Here is a 17,744-nt window from a genome sequence, read left to right as displayed (position 1 = left end):
TTAATAAATCGATGGTACATTATGTTGATATTAATTATTGGTAATTTTTTACGAATATTTTTAATTACTTTATAGTATTCTACCATTAACTTATTAAAAAAAAAATCATTGGCTTTTATATTTTTAAAAATCTATAGGTACCTACACAGTTTTTCTTATTTGTTATATATTTCTTTGCATAGATTTATTTTAGAGATGTAATAATATCTAATAAACGCAATATTGATTAAATTAAAAATAAAAAAGTAAAGATTGGTAAGGGATTTAAACCAGGATTATCCACGTCCGAAGACAAACGACCAGTTCTCGTCGCCATCCGCTCGAACTGTCAAACCATCTAAAATACTCGACGACAGAGTAGGATAGTGACGTCGTCGATACTCCCCTTGAATTAGAAAGAGACTACCGACCAAATAGGCTCATTTATCTCTGTCGCAACCGTCACCCATTTTAAGATCGTAAGGCGCAATCTAGAGTATTATAAATCTATGGTTGGAACCCTGTCATTCTAGCCTAACGATTTAGTCTTCAATTTTTTTGTACCATATCTCGCTTAGTTTGAATGTAATTAACATTTAACTGTACTGATTTTAAAGGTCTTTTCAAGCACTACAAAAAGTATTGGTAGCATTATACCCCTAAAATCGACCATTTCTCTGTTATCTTAGGTTGAATACACCTCTTTGAGCATGCACAAAAAAATCTCTTCACCTAAATATACCATATCTCTTTTTGTATTATAACTAGAAGATTTATGAAGAAATCGCTTTGATTTTTCATAAGCTACAAAAATGTTTTAAATATACAGGGTGGGCCAAAGAAAAGATACCAACCTCGATATTTGGCGGCAGTTATTAGATTTTAAGGCAATGCCGAAGCAGGTCGATTTTTGTTCTAAGGGGGAAACATAAAGGGTATTCAAGTGGACTCTTTTCTTTGGTCTACCCGTAGATCATTTTTTGTTAGGTGAATAACTTTTAAGGTATTCGCAAAAAACTAACCAAAAGGGTGTTTAACTGAAAGAAAGGAACTAATTTTCAACCACGAATAACTCAAAAAGGATCTAGTTAAATCAAAAACAAAAAAAAAATTGTTATTGTTGCTTAGAATTAGATTCTCTAGCTTCCACTTCCGTGGATATTTTGACCAAAAATTTTCCTCTCCCGAGAGAGGGTGGGCACTACCCCCGAGATAAAAGCGACATAGGATATAGGTTAGACTTTGTTTGTTGAGCTATTACCACCTATTACCTACAGTAGGAAAAATGAAAGAATACCCATGAACGAACATATATAAAACACGCTGTATTTTCCTGTCACCGTGTCACACAAAAAATTGACCAGCGCAAGTACAAGTAATAATTATTGTTACATGTACTTGCGCTGGGCAATTTTCTTTGTGACACGGTGACAGGAAAATACAGCGTGTTTTATATGTTCGTTCATGGGTATTCTTCCATTTTTCCGACTGTACTTACTGTGAAAATATCATGTAAATTGCTGATGCAGTAGAATGGAATTCGGAGCCAAATACCCTCATTGACTAAATTAGGTATTCGCGGTGTGCAGTACTTGGAAGGGATACATGAAACGATCGTGCGTGAATAGCGGAGAAATATTGCAACTTTCTTAAATAATTCATATTGTCAACTGAAATTGTCAAATTGACGTACATTTCATACCTATTGTCATTTAAGAAGAAAAATTATATATTGCTTCACAATATTGATATGATATGCAATTATTACATAAAGGTAAATTTAATTAATTGTATTTTGCTTGCAATACTGCATCTTAATAACTAATTTTATTTACTACATACAATTGTTTACGTTTGAATAACACAACCTAAATCTTATTTTTTTCTTCTTATTATTTTTTTTTGACTATGGCCTTGACAATTATCCAGTAACCAGGACTATATGATTGGCCAATATAATTAAAAGTGCGAATAAAAGTTCAGAGCGTAGAAATAGGTGTCGCTTTTCCGAACTTGCACGGTCCCAATACTAATTTAACAACAAAAATATTTAAAAACTAGCGAAGGTATTCTTTTTCTCATGATCATCTTTCAGTGCATCACAGTTTTTCGATTTCTTTCTAACGCATTAAATTGTATGTGACAAAAAAAGACACGTCCGTGATTACAAACATTTACAACATTTATTCTAGTTATTCTAGTTGTCGATAGATGGCGCCATAATAAAAAAATAATTTTTTTTTAATTAGATAATAATATTACAAATATAATCTGTATAATTTATAAGACTATACAAATCAAAGAAAATACCATTTTATAAATGGAAGAAACACATTTGATTTGTTTTTATTCCAAATTGAAAATAAAATGTGACAACTGTCAGATTTAACTAAAATGTCATGTAAGAATAAATGTCATAAATGTGTATTATCACGGACTTATCCTTTTTCCTATCATTTGTTACGCACTGAAAAATGCTCATGAAAAGGACAATACTAGATAAGAATAATCATCGCTTGTCGAAAGGGGGATATTTCCCTTCCTAAAAAATTTTGAAGGTCACCCGTTTATGACTTTTCAAGTTGGGTTGCTCTTTAGTAGTATTGAATTCGGCAATTTGCTGAAGGTTGTTTTTCGAAAGATATTTAGAAAGATGGGGTGTTAGTGTTTATGCCCAGTTCGTCATTACACATAATGTGCCCCAGTTCAGAAAAAAACATCAAATAAGGGAATAAACACCCTGACGAAACTCTTTTGAAATGGTTTGATGAGGTAGAAGACGACATAAGCGAAGTGGAATCATTTTGTGATGAAAATGTTGCCACTGACTACCATTGCTACACTGTACTAACTATAGTACCTGTCATTTTTTTTTGTATTGACATTTTTTAAAAACCTTTTTATTTTCATTTTTCTTACTCTTTGTTTAACTCGATTATAAATTTTTATTAAGATTCTTTAATTTGTTTAATTTTTATCACACTTTTTTTCAGGAGTAAAAAGGTACACAAACAATCCTTCCATTCTTGTTATAATGTTTTTTATTTTAATAAATACAGAAAAACTAAATTAATTTCTGTGTTTTTTAGATAATCAATACTTTCAGTAAGTCATTGAGATATTTTTTTGCATTAAAATATTTAACAAAAACAAAAATTACCACTAAAATGTTTACGCCATTGATTTAAAAATTGATTTAAAAATTTACGCCATTGATTTAAGATGTTAGTACTTAAGGGTTAAGATATTAGATGAAATGGACAAGCAAAAAGCGTAACCAGGATGATCCTAAGGGGGGGGGGTTACAACTACTGGAAGATCTCTGGGGGTATGTGTTACGTGTATAGAGCTCAAAGTACATCCCAATGGCGGTTATAACCCCCAGCCCCCCTGGTTACGCCTATGAACCAGAGGGAGGGCTTCAACCCATTCAACTTTGTCCGCGGCGATGAGAGCAGCCTTGAGCATTCGGTGGAAACGTTCAGTGCCGGATTCACCATTAGGCAAAGTAGGCAGTTGCCTAGGGGCCACGACTCCAAAGGGGGCTTCGCAGCCCTTGCAGGGCCCAAAACGAAAACTATAAAATTGTTAAAATATAAAAATTGGCCAAATTTTTACTTTTACCCAACTGACAATATATTCTAAACAATATGTTTCTACGAGTTGTATCTGTTTTGAGTAATACCTACTAAAATATTTTTATACCTAAACTGTTGAAAAACATTTCAGGTAACCTAGTAAATACAAGATTTTAGCAATATAAGTACCTACAATGGGGTAAGGTTATATCAACCATAATAAATTTATTTGAATTTGGACATTTGTCACGTACATTCTATGAAGTTTTATAATTCTATTGTATATACTAAAACTTAATATTATTGGCGTTGGGTGGTTTTATTTAAACATCGATGGTTCTTTCAATCTAATATTTATATCGAAATCATCTTTTCTTAGTTTGGTTTTGTTTGTTCTTTGGAAGAGAATAAAATTGTTATCGTGTAGTTAGGTGCAATAGTTGATTTTATAAATTTGCACATCCGACATCAGATTGATTAATATTTTATTCTAATAACTCTTCATTTTAAAGTAGTGCCAGGACACTTTTAAGTGATCGCCAGACACCTTAATTTTTGACTTAGGGTATTTATCTGTTGTGCTTGGTATAATATTGGAATTTAAGCATTTGTTTTGATCTCTACAATATTTAAACCAGGTAAGTTATTTTCAATAAAATGTATATAGTCCAGGTTAATACCTAAGGTTTTTTCCATAACACTTCAAGAGCAAGGACACTGACAGTGGCGGATCCAGAGGGAGTGTCACGGGGGTCATGACCACCCCCAAAATTGTAAACCCACTTATCCTAGGGTTGGTAGGACTAAGTGACCTTGCATCAGAGACAAGTAATAAAATCTCCCTCAAGACCCATGACCCTCCCCCCAAAATTTCTGGATCCGCCACTGGACACTGAAGCGTTTTTTCGACAAGTAATGCCTATAAGAGTAAATTGTAACTATTTCCTGCGTAGGATCTGGCGACTATTTTTATTTATAAACAATTTAGTGTCAAAAACGACATTTTTCCTTTTTTTTTCAAATCAATTGAAGACAGTGAAACTTATGGGTTTTTAGTACAAACATCTTCGAGAGTATGGAAAAAGCTTTAAAATGGATTATTACAAAGTTTGCTACACTCAATTGATACTCAAAGTTTGATATACTAATGGATTATTACAAAAGTTAATATAATTGCAAAAAAGGTCAAAATTGCAAAAAAATTAAATTCACATAACCATTATAAAAATGAATTTACAGCTTTGAAATTATTGTCAAATGAGGGTTCTTTGGTGCTTAATATGTGACAGAAATTTCAAAGCGGTTCATTCAATTGTTTAAATTTTATACAATCCACAATGAAAGAGCATGAGCTATATTTTCAACTTGGTTTAAAAAAGTAAATAAAAATGCATTTATTAGTAATAAATAATTATGCAAAAGTATCATCAATCTTTCCTTATAAACTTTTTATTTTTTGTAGAATCAATTATATATATTTATTACAGTTTATCACTATGTATATCTAGTATTTTTGGAGTTATTATCAAAAGAAAATGAAATTTATGTATTTATATTGAAATTTTTTTTTTAATTATATTTTTTTCTTTCTTTCTTTCTTTCTCCCCTTCCTTATACCCTTTCAGGTGTCGGATTTGGGTTTAATTTAGCTACATATTCACCCATGGATCTCTTCCATTCTTTTCGGTCCTGTGCTATTAGTTTCATTTCTTCTAGCGTTTTCTGTTTAATTTTTCCTGCTTCTACTATTTGCTGTATCCATTTTTTCTTCGGCCTGCCTTTTTTCTTTTTTGTAATATTCCTTGTTTCGTGAATTTTCCTTGCTAGTCTACTAGGTTTCATTCTCATCAGATGTCCATACCAGTTTAATTGCCTCTTTATTATTTTATTCATTATTGGTTCCTGTTTAGTTATCCCTCTTATTGTCTCATTTCTTATTCTATCCCATTTGGTCTTTCCGGCTATAGCACGTAAATGTCTCATCTCAATTGCATTTATCCTACTATTATGCTTTTTCTGTAAAGTCCAATTTTCGCTCGTATACAGTATCGTCGGTATCACAATCGTATTATATATTTTAATTTTTGTTTCGTGGGACAATTCTTTTTTCTTCAGAATTGGCGCTAGTGCGTAGTACAGTTTGTTTGATTTTTTAGTTCTGTTTGTTATTTCGAGGTCTATTTTCCCATCATTGGTAATTATACTTCCAAGATAATCATATGATGTAACTATTTCCAGTTGAGTATTTTTGCATTTTATAATTACTTCATTTTCTTCCTTTTCGCTGATGCCCATTATTTTACTTTTCTCGATGTTTATTTCCATTTTTAATTTCTCTATTTCTTCTGTCCATATATTTATGAGTTTTTGCATTTTTGTCATGGAATCTGCTATAAGGACTATGTCATCCGCATACAATAGGGCGTCTATTTTTATTGGCTGTAATCTTTGGTATCCTATTGTTGTCTGTATTTGGTTCGTTCTTTCTCCAGTATTTCTAGTCAATTCATTCATGACTATTATGAATAGTAGCGGACTAAGACTGTCTCCTTGCTTGATACCTCTTTCCCAATTGAATTCTTCAGATCTTTCTCCTGCTATCTGTACACGTCCTTTTACTACTCCGTATATATTTTCAGTTATTTTTATCAGTGTACTTGGTACTTTCATGTTCTGCAAGCATTTCCATATAATTTGTCTTTCTATAGAGTCGAATGCTGCCCTTAGATCTATGAATGCTAGAATGAGCTTTCCCCCCGAGTCAATACTTCTTTCTATTATATTTCTAATGATGTAAATGTTATCGTTTGTCTGTCTTTCTGGTCTAAACGCTGCTTGTTCTTCTCCCAGTTCTTTTTCTACCTCTTGTCTTAGCCTCTTCTCTACTATTTTCGTGTATATTTTAAAACATACCGATGATAAACATATTGCTCTATAATTTTCGCAGTTGACGTGTTCTCCCTTTTTGTATATTGGCACTATAAGGTTACTTTGCCAGTCTTTTGGGATTTGCTGCTTTTCCCATGCCTCTTTGTATATTTTCAACAACCAGTTTATCCCTTCTTCTCCCATGTACTTGACCATTTCCGGGTCTATGTCATCATCCTCTCCAGCTTTACCTATTTTTACGTTTGATACTTCCAATATTACTTCTTCTCTATTTATTTGCTCTAATTCTTTGTTCTCGTTATCTTGATATGTTTCATTTCTATCATCTATTATTGCATTTATAAATTTGTTTTCATAGTATTCTTTCCATACTTTAGCTATTTGTTCTGGAGTTGTTTGGATTTGGTTTGTTGTATCCCTTACGGCTGTTATTTCTTTATGTTTTCCTTTCTTCATATGTCTGATTGTTGTCCAGAAGCTTCTATTATTTGTTACATAGTTTTGTTGTAATTCTTCTCCAAACTCTTCCCACGTCTTTGTTTTTACTTGTTTTATGGTGTTTTTCGCTAATCGTCTCAGCCTTTTGTATTCTTCTTTATCTTCTTCCAGTTCGGTCTCAATGTATTTTTTCCATGCTATTTTCTTTTTCTTCACTGCTGTTTTAACTTCATTGTTCCACCATCTCGTTCTTTTATGGAGTTTGTTATGTTTTCTGATTCCACATATTTCTGTTGCTGTAGACTTTATGACTACTTTGAAGGCGTTCCATCTTTCTTCCAGTGTCCATGCCTCTTTTTGGTTTTCTAGTTGTCTTAATCTTCTATTTGTTTCTTTTTTGTAATGTTCTCGCACCTGTTCTAATTTGAGCTTATTTACTTTTACTCTTTGGTAATCTTTTCTTTCCACCTCCTTTATTTTTTCATCCTCGAGTTTTACAGTAACCATCCTGTGCTCTGTAGCTAGTTCCGGTTCCTTTTCAGTTAAGACGTTATGTATTTTATCTTCTAGGTTTATCGTATAAACTATGTAATCTATCAAACTTTTCGCTCTTCTCTCTTCCGCCACGAACGTATATTTGTCTTCGATGTTTTGGTTTGTATATGTGTTTCCTATTAGTAGGTCATTTGCTTGGCAGAAATCTAGCATTTTGACACCATTCCTGTTCAAACATTCCTCTCTGTATTTTCCAATGCATCCTAATCCTTTGTTGACATCCTTGCCCACTCTTGAATTCCAATCTCCTAAAATTATGATTTTCTCTCTCGCTTCTCTTAATTTGTCTAGTGCTCTTTGGAGTTCATTGTAGAATTCTGTCATCGTTTCTTCATCTCTGCCTTCATATTTTTTTCAAAAATATTTATTCTAAACCGGTCAACATATTTGAGGTTCTCATTAATGCTAAAGTAAAAAAAAATATATTTATTCTAAACCGGTCAAAATATTTGAGGTTCTTACTAATGCTAAAGTAAAAAAAGTCTTATAGGAATTACTATAAATTTTAATTTTTGTGGAAAAAACAATATTTTATTTGTCACTTTTTTCTAAAAATTTTGAATGCGTCCTCTTATTTTCACCATAACTTGCTTAATTTTGATGTTTTTATTAAATCTATTAACTCAGTTTGCTATCACACATACTTATATAAACTTTTCACAAAAATTATCAAAAAAAGACTGGAGGCTAAGTTAGACTTCTATCAATCTAGAGAACAAGCTGGATTTAGATCTGGATATAGCACTAACGACCACTTACTGGTAATAAAAAACCTAATAGAGAAGTCTGCGGAATACAACAAACCTGAGTCAAGTCTGAACAACAAACAAATACATTCTGTATACAGCGAGGAGTACGGCAGGGAGACACCATCTCACCAAAGTTGTTCACAACCCTTTTAGAACACACATTTAAGAAGGCAGATCTAAACGAATATGGTATCAATATAAATGGAGAGAAGCTCAGTCATTTGAGATTCGCAGATGACATCGTCCTTATAGCCGATCGTATGGATGATGCAATAATAATGTTGAACAAATTATATTACGCTTCCTTAGAGGTCGGACTAAAGATTAACATCAACAAGACCCAAATAATGACTAATCTGGTGCTAAATCGTAATATTGTTGTTGATGGAATGGATATTGAGCAGACGGCATCTTATAAGTACTTGGGACATGAAATTCGGTTGGGACGAGATAACCAGACGTGCGAAATCCCACGTCGCATAGGATTAGCCTGGGCAGCGTTTGGTAAACTTAACTATGTATTTAAATCGGACTTGCCCATATGCCTCAAAAGGAAAATCTTTGACCAATGTGTGTTGCCTGTACTCACTTATGGAGCCGAAACATTAACACTAACAAAAAAGGTAGTGAACAAGATTCGCGTAACTCAGAGGGCTATGGAGCGCCAGATGTTGGGTGTCTCCCTGAGAGACCGAATCCCAAACGAAGAAATACGCCGTAGAACAAAAACAACAGACGCTGTCGAAAAAATCGCGTCGCTTAAGTGGAATTGGACAGGACACGTCGCCAGATTGCCAGACAACCGATGGACAAAACGTATTGTCGAGTGGAGGCCGCGAGAAGAAGCACTACGGAGCAGAGGACGCCCACTAACCAGATGGGCCGATGATTTGAAACATGTTATCGGTAACTGGATGCAAGCCGCACAAAATAGAAATGAATGGAAAGAGCTGAGGGAGACCTATGTCCAGCAGTGGACGCGTACGGGTTGATGATGATGATGATTAACTCATTCATTTCATAGGTATACCTGATTACTTTGACAAGTGTTTAATAAGTATATTTTTTATAAAATACATCGTGTTCCCGATATTTAAGCTTGAATATGTACCTATAATCCTTTCGAAAAGTATTGATTGTATAGTTTTTACGACGCGGGTCATTTGTACCTATTTACGGACAATAGATTTAAGTACTTGCAGGAAAAAAATAAACTTTCAATTAACTATAAATTACTTTGAATTAATATTATTATTAAAAGGTTTTTAATTAAGGAATTTATTGTATTTTTTATTAACTTCAATTTTGGTAATAATAACTTTAGAACCGATTTAAAACATGTATTTTTTTCACAAAAAAAATAAAATCTTTGATCTTTAGTAACTTAAAAAGCATTGATTTATTTTGATGACTTAATATAACATATTTTTGGCTAAAAATTTATCCCTCTGTCCATTTATGAGGTTATTTTTAATAAAATAATTTTCACCCCTTGAAAACGGGTGGCAACCGCCTCTGTTTTATATGATCAGATCTGTAAGTTTCATATATTCAAAGTGCTTATTTTTTAAACAAATTGGTTAGCAGAGTATGGGCCGGTTGGTCGTGGGAAAATTTTTATCTGACGTCACAGCAAGCCCCGCCCACCACAAAGCCACGCCCACGTTATTTTACGTCACGTTATTTTACGTCACGTTATTTTACGTCACGTTATTTTACGTCACGTTATTTTACGTCACGTTAGGCACTGTCAATTCTTCTTCTTCTTTTCCGTATAATGCCTAACAGAACATGACAGTGCCTAACGTGACGTAAAATAACGTGACGTAAAATAACGTGACGTAAAATAACGTGACGTAAAATAACGTGGGCGTGGCTTTGTGGTGGGCGGGGCTTGCTGTGACGTCAGATAAAAATTTTCCCACGACCAACCGGCCATACTCTGCTTTGGTTATAGTAGAATTTTTAATTTTGGAAAAAAAAGCTTTTTTTTCAAAATAACTTAAAAAATTATTAGAGATACCAAAAATCTCAAACCATAAAAAAAGTAACTTTTTCTTAAGGGGCCTCATAGCTTTGGTTGCCTAGGGGCCTCAACATTCTTAAACCGGCACTGGAAACGTTCAATACATCCGTTTGACTGTGGGTGGTACACCTATATGTTGTACACCTAGCAATTTATTGAGTTGGCGAAAAACTGGCTCTCAAATTGCCTCAGCCCGTTGTTATGGTTGCTGGATATCCATCCCTCAAGGAGCTTCTGTGCGACAACTTCGGCTGTAATCCAGTGGCGGCTCGTACCACTTTAAGAAGGTAGTGCCACAACTCGGGCAGCCGCCAAAATTTTTAGTGACGGATTCACGATATTGTCAAAAAAAGGTATACTGACAACAAAAACTAAAAAAAATATGCGCGGATACTTTTATCTTATGTACATATCTTAAGTTTATTGATCTGAGGTGCCAAGCAATTGTCCAACATTGATCAAAACAGTTCCGTAAATTAATTAATAATAAAAACCTCTTAACCTACCACCAGCATTTACTGCTGATAGTGCTTGAAAATTGTTATTACGATTTAGTCTCTATTTACCAATTTATAAAAATAATACTATTTCATTATTCACACAGTCCCGACACTGAAAAGTAAAAGGGACTTAAAAGACTATATATATATATATATATATATATATATATATATATATATATATATATATATATATATATATATATATCATTATTCACACACATGCACAAATTTTTGTAATGTCACTTTTAAAGTTTACGATATATGAAGTTCATTCTTCTATTTTTTGGTTGCAAAGTTTTCAATGACTTTATAATTAAAATTATCAATACAATTTACAAAATGCTTTTCTGCAGATAGCATACCTAAAGCACTAGGTTTCGATGTAAACATCGAAAAACAGCGTTCTGCTTCAGATGTTGATATAGGAATGGTAACTAAAATACTTAAAAGTTTAATAGTTTCTTCAAATGTGCTTTTTGAACCTTCCCTCTACAATAAAACCGATAGCGAAACAGCCCCAGAGGTAGTACTTAATTCGTCTCGCTAATACAGTACCTACTTCTAATTCAGTTTTAAACCGAGTTTTGCTTAAAAATTAAAATTGTCTCCATGGTTCATTAAGAAATGATTCGGAGAACTGATGCTTATAAGCAGAAAACTTCTCCGACATAAATAAATTAGAAGCAACTAAATGTCCGGAGAAGGTAGACCTTTGAAAGATCTGGTACTTTGAATAATATGAACCTTTAAGTCGTTGTCTAATTCGGCGCTAAAATTGACCAGCTCCTTATAATATGCCTCTATTTTCTGAATTTTCTTTTTCGTCGTGACCTCTTAAAGCTAACTTGAAAGCTCCACAACACCTTATAACATTTGTAGTTTTTTTTTCTAGCGAAAAACCACCAAAAAAATTTTTAAAATACTAATCTTTATTGTCAATTAATAAATTAAACTTAAGAAATAATCAAAATATTATCAAAATACCCACGATCATGATGCACCAAAAGTTTAATTATAAATACAAAAACTTTTTAACAGAAAATATACATAATAAAAGCGACAAACCAGCACGTAAAGAAACTCAAAATAAATAGACCTGGCTTCATACCCTCGTGCCTCGTGCTCGTGGCACAGAGATTCTAATGTTAAGGTATACTAATAGTCCAATATAGCTCTTTCTCTGTCACTTACATATAATGCTCGTAAAATCTTTCTCTCTTTACTCGTGCCAGTACTGACTTCGGCGCGAAGGAGATTCTCCTGTCGAATACTCTCCGCTGTCGGCAGGGATTGTATTGCGCCCATAGTTGCCATATTTTATATAATTTATGAAGATCAAAAGAAATACACACAAAAAAATTAATAGGAATTAAAAAGTTTTGAAGATAAAAAATATGTTTATGGATAGTTAGCAAGGTAGTGCCATGGCTCTATGGCACTACCTCACGGGCCGCCACTGCTGTAATCTCCGAGATAGGTATGACCTCCGGCTATCTCGTGAAACGCTCGATGATTGTGAGCAGGTATCGAAAGTTCTGATTTGTTGGAAGTGGGCCCACGATGTCGACATGTATGTGTGCGAATCGATCGTCTCTTATTCCTACAGGTGTCACAGGTGTAACAGTGTGACGTCCAATTTTGGCACGTTGACATTGGATGCACTCTCGTGACCACTGCTTGACTTGGTGTTTCATGTTATTCCACGCAAAGCGTTCGGCAATCATTCGTAATGTAGCGGCATGCCCTGGGTGGGACTGCATGTGGAACTTCAGGAAAACATCTCTTTGTAACACAGCCGGCACTTAAACTCGTATACGACCATCTTGGACTGAACAATAAATAGGTCGTTGACTATCTGGTAGAACTATGCGCTGAAGTTGTAAGGAACTAGCAGGATCATTGAGGGTCTGTCGGAGACCCTCATCTGTAGTCTGAGCTTCGGATAGCCGGTTATAGTCAATGGTAATGGGTGTTGTGACAGCGTCTGCTTCAGGTCGTGAGAGACAATCGGCAACGATATTGGCTGCACTATGAATATGTCGAATATCCGTGGAGAATAATTCGCGGAGACTGCCGCTCATGTCGCTGTTGGAAGTCAAACGTTAAAGACTTGTGGTCAGTATGAATGGTAAAGGGCATACCCTCCAGAAAATGGCGGAAATGATGTATGCCACTGAATATGGCAAGCAGCTCTCGGTCATAAGTGCTATAGTTTCGCTCCGTCTTAGAAAGCTTTCGAGAGAAACAAGCGATGGGTTGTAGGTGTTCACCTATAAGCTGTCTAATAAACGTCCATCGAAATTGAGCATACCTTAAACCGTCGTAGCTGTCGATAGGTCGTAGGTTGTGGAAACTTGCGAATTGCGCGTACTTTAGCCGGCAATGGACGAACGCCAGTTGGGGACACCGTGGCACCCAGGTAGTTTACTTCACGTTCACGGAATTTTGATTTCCCTTGTTGATTTGGAGTCCATTTGCTTCCAGAATCCCCAGAATCCGAAGTACTGATGCCAGGTGTTGCTCATGCTCGGTATCAGTCTCCGAGGCAACCAAAATATCATCGATGTATACATACACATATGAGCATTCTCGAAAAAGGTGATCGAGGTAACTCTGGAACGTCTGGCAGCATTTCGGAAGCTGAATGACATTCGGAGAAACTCCCTACATCCCAAAAGGGGTTATTACAGCCGTCTTTTGTACATCCTTCGGGTGGACTGGAATTTGGTAAAAAGCACGTACTAAACTACATACTAAAAACAAGTAAGAAAACTGTGACAGTTCTTTTCGGAGTTTCTGATCGTGTTCTGATAGAAGTGACATACGTCAGCTAACCGGTCTTCCCTCGCTTCGGCAGCACAGTCAACACATATGTGGCCGTAGATTAACTGCCAATGTGCCACAAGCTCATGTGTGATTGCAAGTCACAATATGTGTAACACATTTTGATATTTGAAAAGAACAGAACTAGAAATCAGAATAAACTGGGTGTCCGTGAAATAAGGATGTGCTCGTTTATTATCCTCAAGCTACTTACTCTAGTTACACTGAAAATTTACCTTATCTACAACTGCCCTTACCTTACAACAGTTTTTTAGTTTGATTTTTATTTTAGGGTTACATCAGAACGGGAATAAATCGAAATCAGAAAGATCGATGGTAACACACACTGGAGAAAAACCTTATAAGTGCGAAATTTGTTTTAAACGGTTTACTCAAGGTAGACATTTGAAAAATCATTTGAAGATACACACTGGAGAGAAGCCTTACAAGTGTGAAATTTGTTCTAAGCAATTTAGTGAAGTAGGAAATTGGAAAAGGCATTTGAAAATACACACTGGAGAGAAACCTTACAAGTGTGAAATTTGTTCTAAGCGATTTCATGAAGCCAGTAAATTGAAAATCCATGCGAGAATACACACTGGAGAGAGGCCTTACGAGTGTGAAATTTGTTCTAAGCAATTCAGTCAAGAGGGACATTTGAAATCGCATTTAAGGGTACACACTGGAGAGAAGCCTTACAAGTGTGAAATTTGTTCTAAGCGATTTCGTGAAGCAGGAGCTTTGAAGATCCATTTGAGAATACACACTGGAGAACAGGTTTACAATTGTGAAATTTGTTCTAAGCGATTTAGTGAAGCAAGTAAATTGAAAATCCATGCGAGAATACACACTGGAGAGAAGCCTTACAAGAAGTGTGAAATTTGTTCTAAGCAATTTAGTCAAAAGGGAAATTTGAAAAGGCATTTAAGTGCACACACTGGAGAAAAGTCTTACAAGTGTGAAATTTGTTCTAAGCAATTTAGTCGAGATGAACATTTAAAAAGGCATTTAAGGGTACACACTGGGGAGAAGCCTTACACATGTGAAATTTGTTCTAAGCGATTTAGTGAAGCAAGTAAATTGAAAATCCATGCGAGAATACATACTGGAGAGAAGCCTTACAAGAAGTGTGAAATTTGTTCTAAGCAATTTAGTGAAGTGCGAAGTTTGAAAGCGCATTTAAGCGTACACACTGGAGAAAAGCCTTAAATGAAGTGAAGTAGGAATTTTGAAAAGTCATTTGAGAATAAATACCTACACGCTGGAGATTAATATTTAAATTATAAAGTCATTCCAAAATAAATAATTTGTGTACTTATTTATGAAATTGGTGGTCACTTGATTGATTAATAATAAAACAAATTAAAAAATACAACAGTTTATTCATTTCCACAGAATATGACAAACTTGACATGTCTGCTGCAGAAATAGTTTCTTCTTATTAGGGTGCCTGTCCGTTACGAACGTTGGCGATCATTCTGGCTATGATGACTTTGTTGGTTGCTATACGGAATAGTTGTGTTAAGGTCTTTCTGTACCATGCTCTCAAGTTAGCAAGCCAGGTTATTCTTCTTCGTCCTGGGGCCCTTCAGGACGTTGACTAAATCTGCGGTTGTGTTCATCGTCCGTGGTGCTTCTTTATTGGTGACTTTGTCATTGGTATCTTCAGGATCCTTCTGTACAGCCATAGCTCAAAAGCCTGCAGTTTCGATAGAGTTTTTGTCTTCAATGTCCACGTTTCTACTCCGTATAGAAGCACTGTACATGTAACATTAAAGGAGTCCTATTTTTGTTTTTAGGGTGAGGTCGTGGCTCTTGAACACAGAGCTAATAGTCAAGAATGCACTTTTGCCTTTCCGATACGACATATAATCTCTTGAGTATTGTCCCACAATTCATAGATTATAGTTCCCAAGTAGTTGTGTTGTGAGACAGGTGCAATTCTCATTTGGTTCACATACAGATTTGCTCCAGTTATGTTTCGCTTGATGATTATTAGCTTGGTTTTGCTGGTGTTTATATCTAGTCTCTAGTCCATATGTTCTACTTGTTTCCGTTATTTTATTCATTAAGTTTTGCAGCCCTTCTATGGAATTGGAAAACACTATTGTATCATCTGCATACCGCAGGTTACTGAGCTCGACTCCATTTATTGAGATGCCTTCATCAATATCTTTAAGAGCCTCTTCAAAATGTGCTCTGGGTACAGATTGAATGTCAGCGGTGAAATTATGCATCCCTGTCTCACTCCCCTTAAAGAAGCTTTACATCATGGCTATGCAAGTCTCATGCTATGCAAGTCCGTCTTGCATGGTATATCTCTTGCCTAGCCTGACCTTTTTACATCAGAGCTATTTCTGTGCAATTTTTGATATCACTTTCATTGTTGCCAACAATAAATATATACCAAAACATTAACTTTAGATATTTCAGTTGAAAATTTCAGTCAACATTAAATACACTGCGGTGCAAAAAAACCGATCCACTAAAAATTTGGTCATTTTTGATGTTTTGAATTTCCTAAACTTGTTGTCCGATTTAAGTGATTTTTTTACCACGTTATAGCCTTATTCATTGACAATATTACTGTAATAATATTTACTAGACAGTTAAAGTGTCATTGTATAGCGAGTGTACGAATCAAACTGTTTTTTTTTTCTCAAAGTTCGCATCGCCCTGTGGACTATTCTAGCATTTATAAAATACTGAAATTACAACCCAACTACCCTAACAACACACAACATTCCAGGAATGTACTACCAAAGTTCTATCAATATTTGAATGTCCTGGACATTTAGGGAACATTCGGTGAACATCTGTTTAAATTATTCCTGGAATGTTACCATAAGACATTCTGTGAACATACTACCAATGTTCCTATATTTTAAGTTGCGAAATAATACATACGTGTAACAGATACAACATTACTTATAACATACCAGACAAACTAAGTGACACTTTAGGCCTACAGTGCAATAATATGTCAAATTTAAAGAGTTTCCCAAGTTCAATTAATACAATATTATAAACATACAAATGTAATAAAAATTATTGTTCGCGAATATTCAATTTGGAATGCGATTTTGTTAATAAAAAAAATACTTATAACTTATGCAAAACCCAAGAGAGGCATTTATATTTATTTCTTTTGCGTTCATTTTCAAATTCGCCGTGCATATATTTTTATGATATGAAATACTACTTTTTTACAAAGTAGTATTTGAAAGTACATGGTCTCTGAGTTTCTGTTTGCCACGTGTGTTGGAAATTAAAATTTATATTAACTATGGAGTGTTTTTGTGTCTATTTTTGAGTGTCAACAGTTTAAATTTGAAGTCGCCAAATCAAAAGTGAAACCATTCAACGGAACATTTTTGAGTAATTTTCGAACATTTTACAAAGTTAGTAAAATACTTGATCATCAATTCAATGAGGTTCAGTTGCCAGATAATTGTGAAAATTCTATTGAATATCATTCTTCGTGCTATAATGCTTTGCTTGATTGAAAAAGGGTACCTAAATAAATTATTACTAAAATTGTATAACGTAATTTTTCTCCACTTTCTACAAATGAAATAATAATGTAATTAATATGTCACATGGCTAGAAATAATTTGCTGCCAAAATAAATCGATTAGTTTAAATTTAAAGTTACGATTGCAATTTATTATGAATTATTGTCAAAAGTGACAGTTTTTCTTAAAGGGAAATGTATTCATAGACATAAGGGTAGACAGGGAATACAGTGCAAAAAGTCGATAGGTGGTCTATCTATCTCTTTTAACCAAGCTATCCCACGCATGTGTCAGACAAAAATAGCTAGACCACTCAATCCATAATATAATTTGCCTGATCTACTATAAATGTATTACAGTGAGGTATCTAAATGATGTTGAGATAAATCGAAAGATATCGATTGTAATTGATTGCAGGTACTATTGACATAGAATAATCACCCCTTATTGAAATTTCAAAAATATTTTTTTAAATTGTCCGACTACAAAATCTACCCCTTATTTTTTTCCGACAACAGTCATTCTTAGTAAGGAATAATTTACTTAATTAAATTTCGTCTTTGTCGGAAAGCTATTTATCACCAGCATTTTTGTCTATATCTTACCTGTTTAGAATGTCCGACTACGAAAACTTCCCATTAATTTTGTCGGACAGAACTTCCAATTGCTTTTTTAACCTTTCATTAAAC

General features: G+C 34.4%; 1 protein-coding gene across 1 annotated transcript in view; it reads left to right on the top strand.

The window, feature by feature from the left end:
• Positions 1-17,744, top strand: part of LOC126882698 (zinc finger protein 271-like) — a 30,622-nt gene that overhangs the window by 4,371 nt on the left and 8,507 nt on the right. Inside the window, exon 2 of the mRNA XM_050647677.1 lies at positions 13,833-14,747. Coding sequence (XP_050503634.1) covers positions 13,833-14,747 — 915 coding nt within the window. The remainder of the gene's footprint in view (positions 1-13,832; positions 14,748-17,744) is intronic.

This window comes from Diabrotica virgifera, chromosome 3, assembly GCF_917563875.1.
Source record: "Diabrotica virgifera virgifera chromosome 3, PGI_DIABVI_V3a".
Lineage (NCBI taxonomy): Eukaryota > Metazoa > Arthropoda > Insecta > Coleoptera > Chrysomelidae > Diabrotica > Diabrotica virgifera.
The sequence above is the reverse complement of the archived record's forward strand: the minus strand, read 5'-3'. Positions and strand labels throughout refer to the sequence as shown.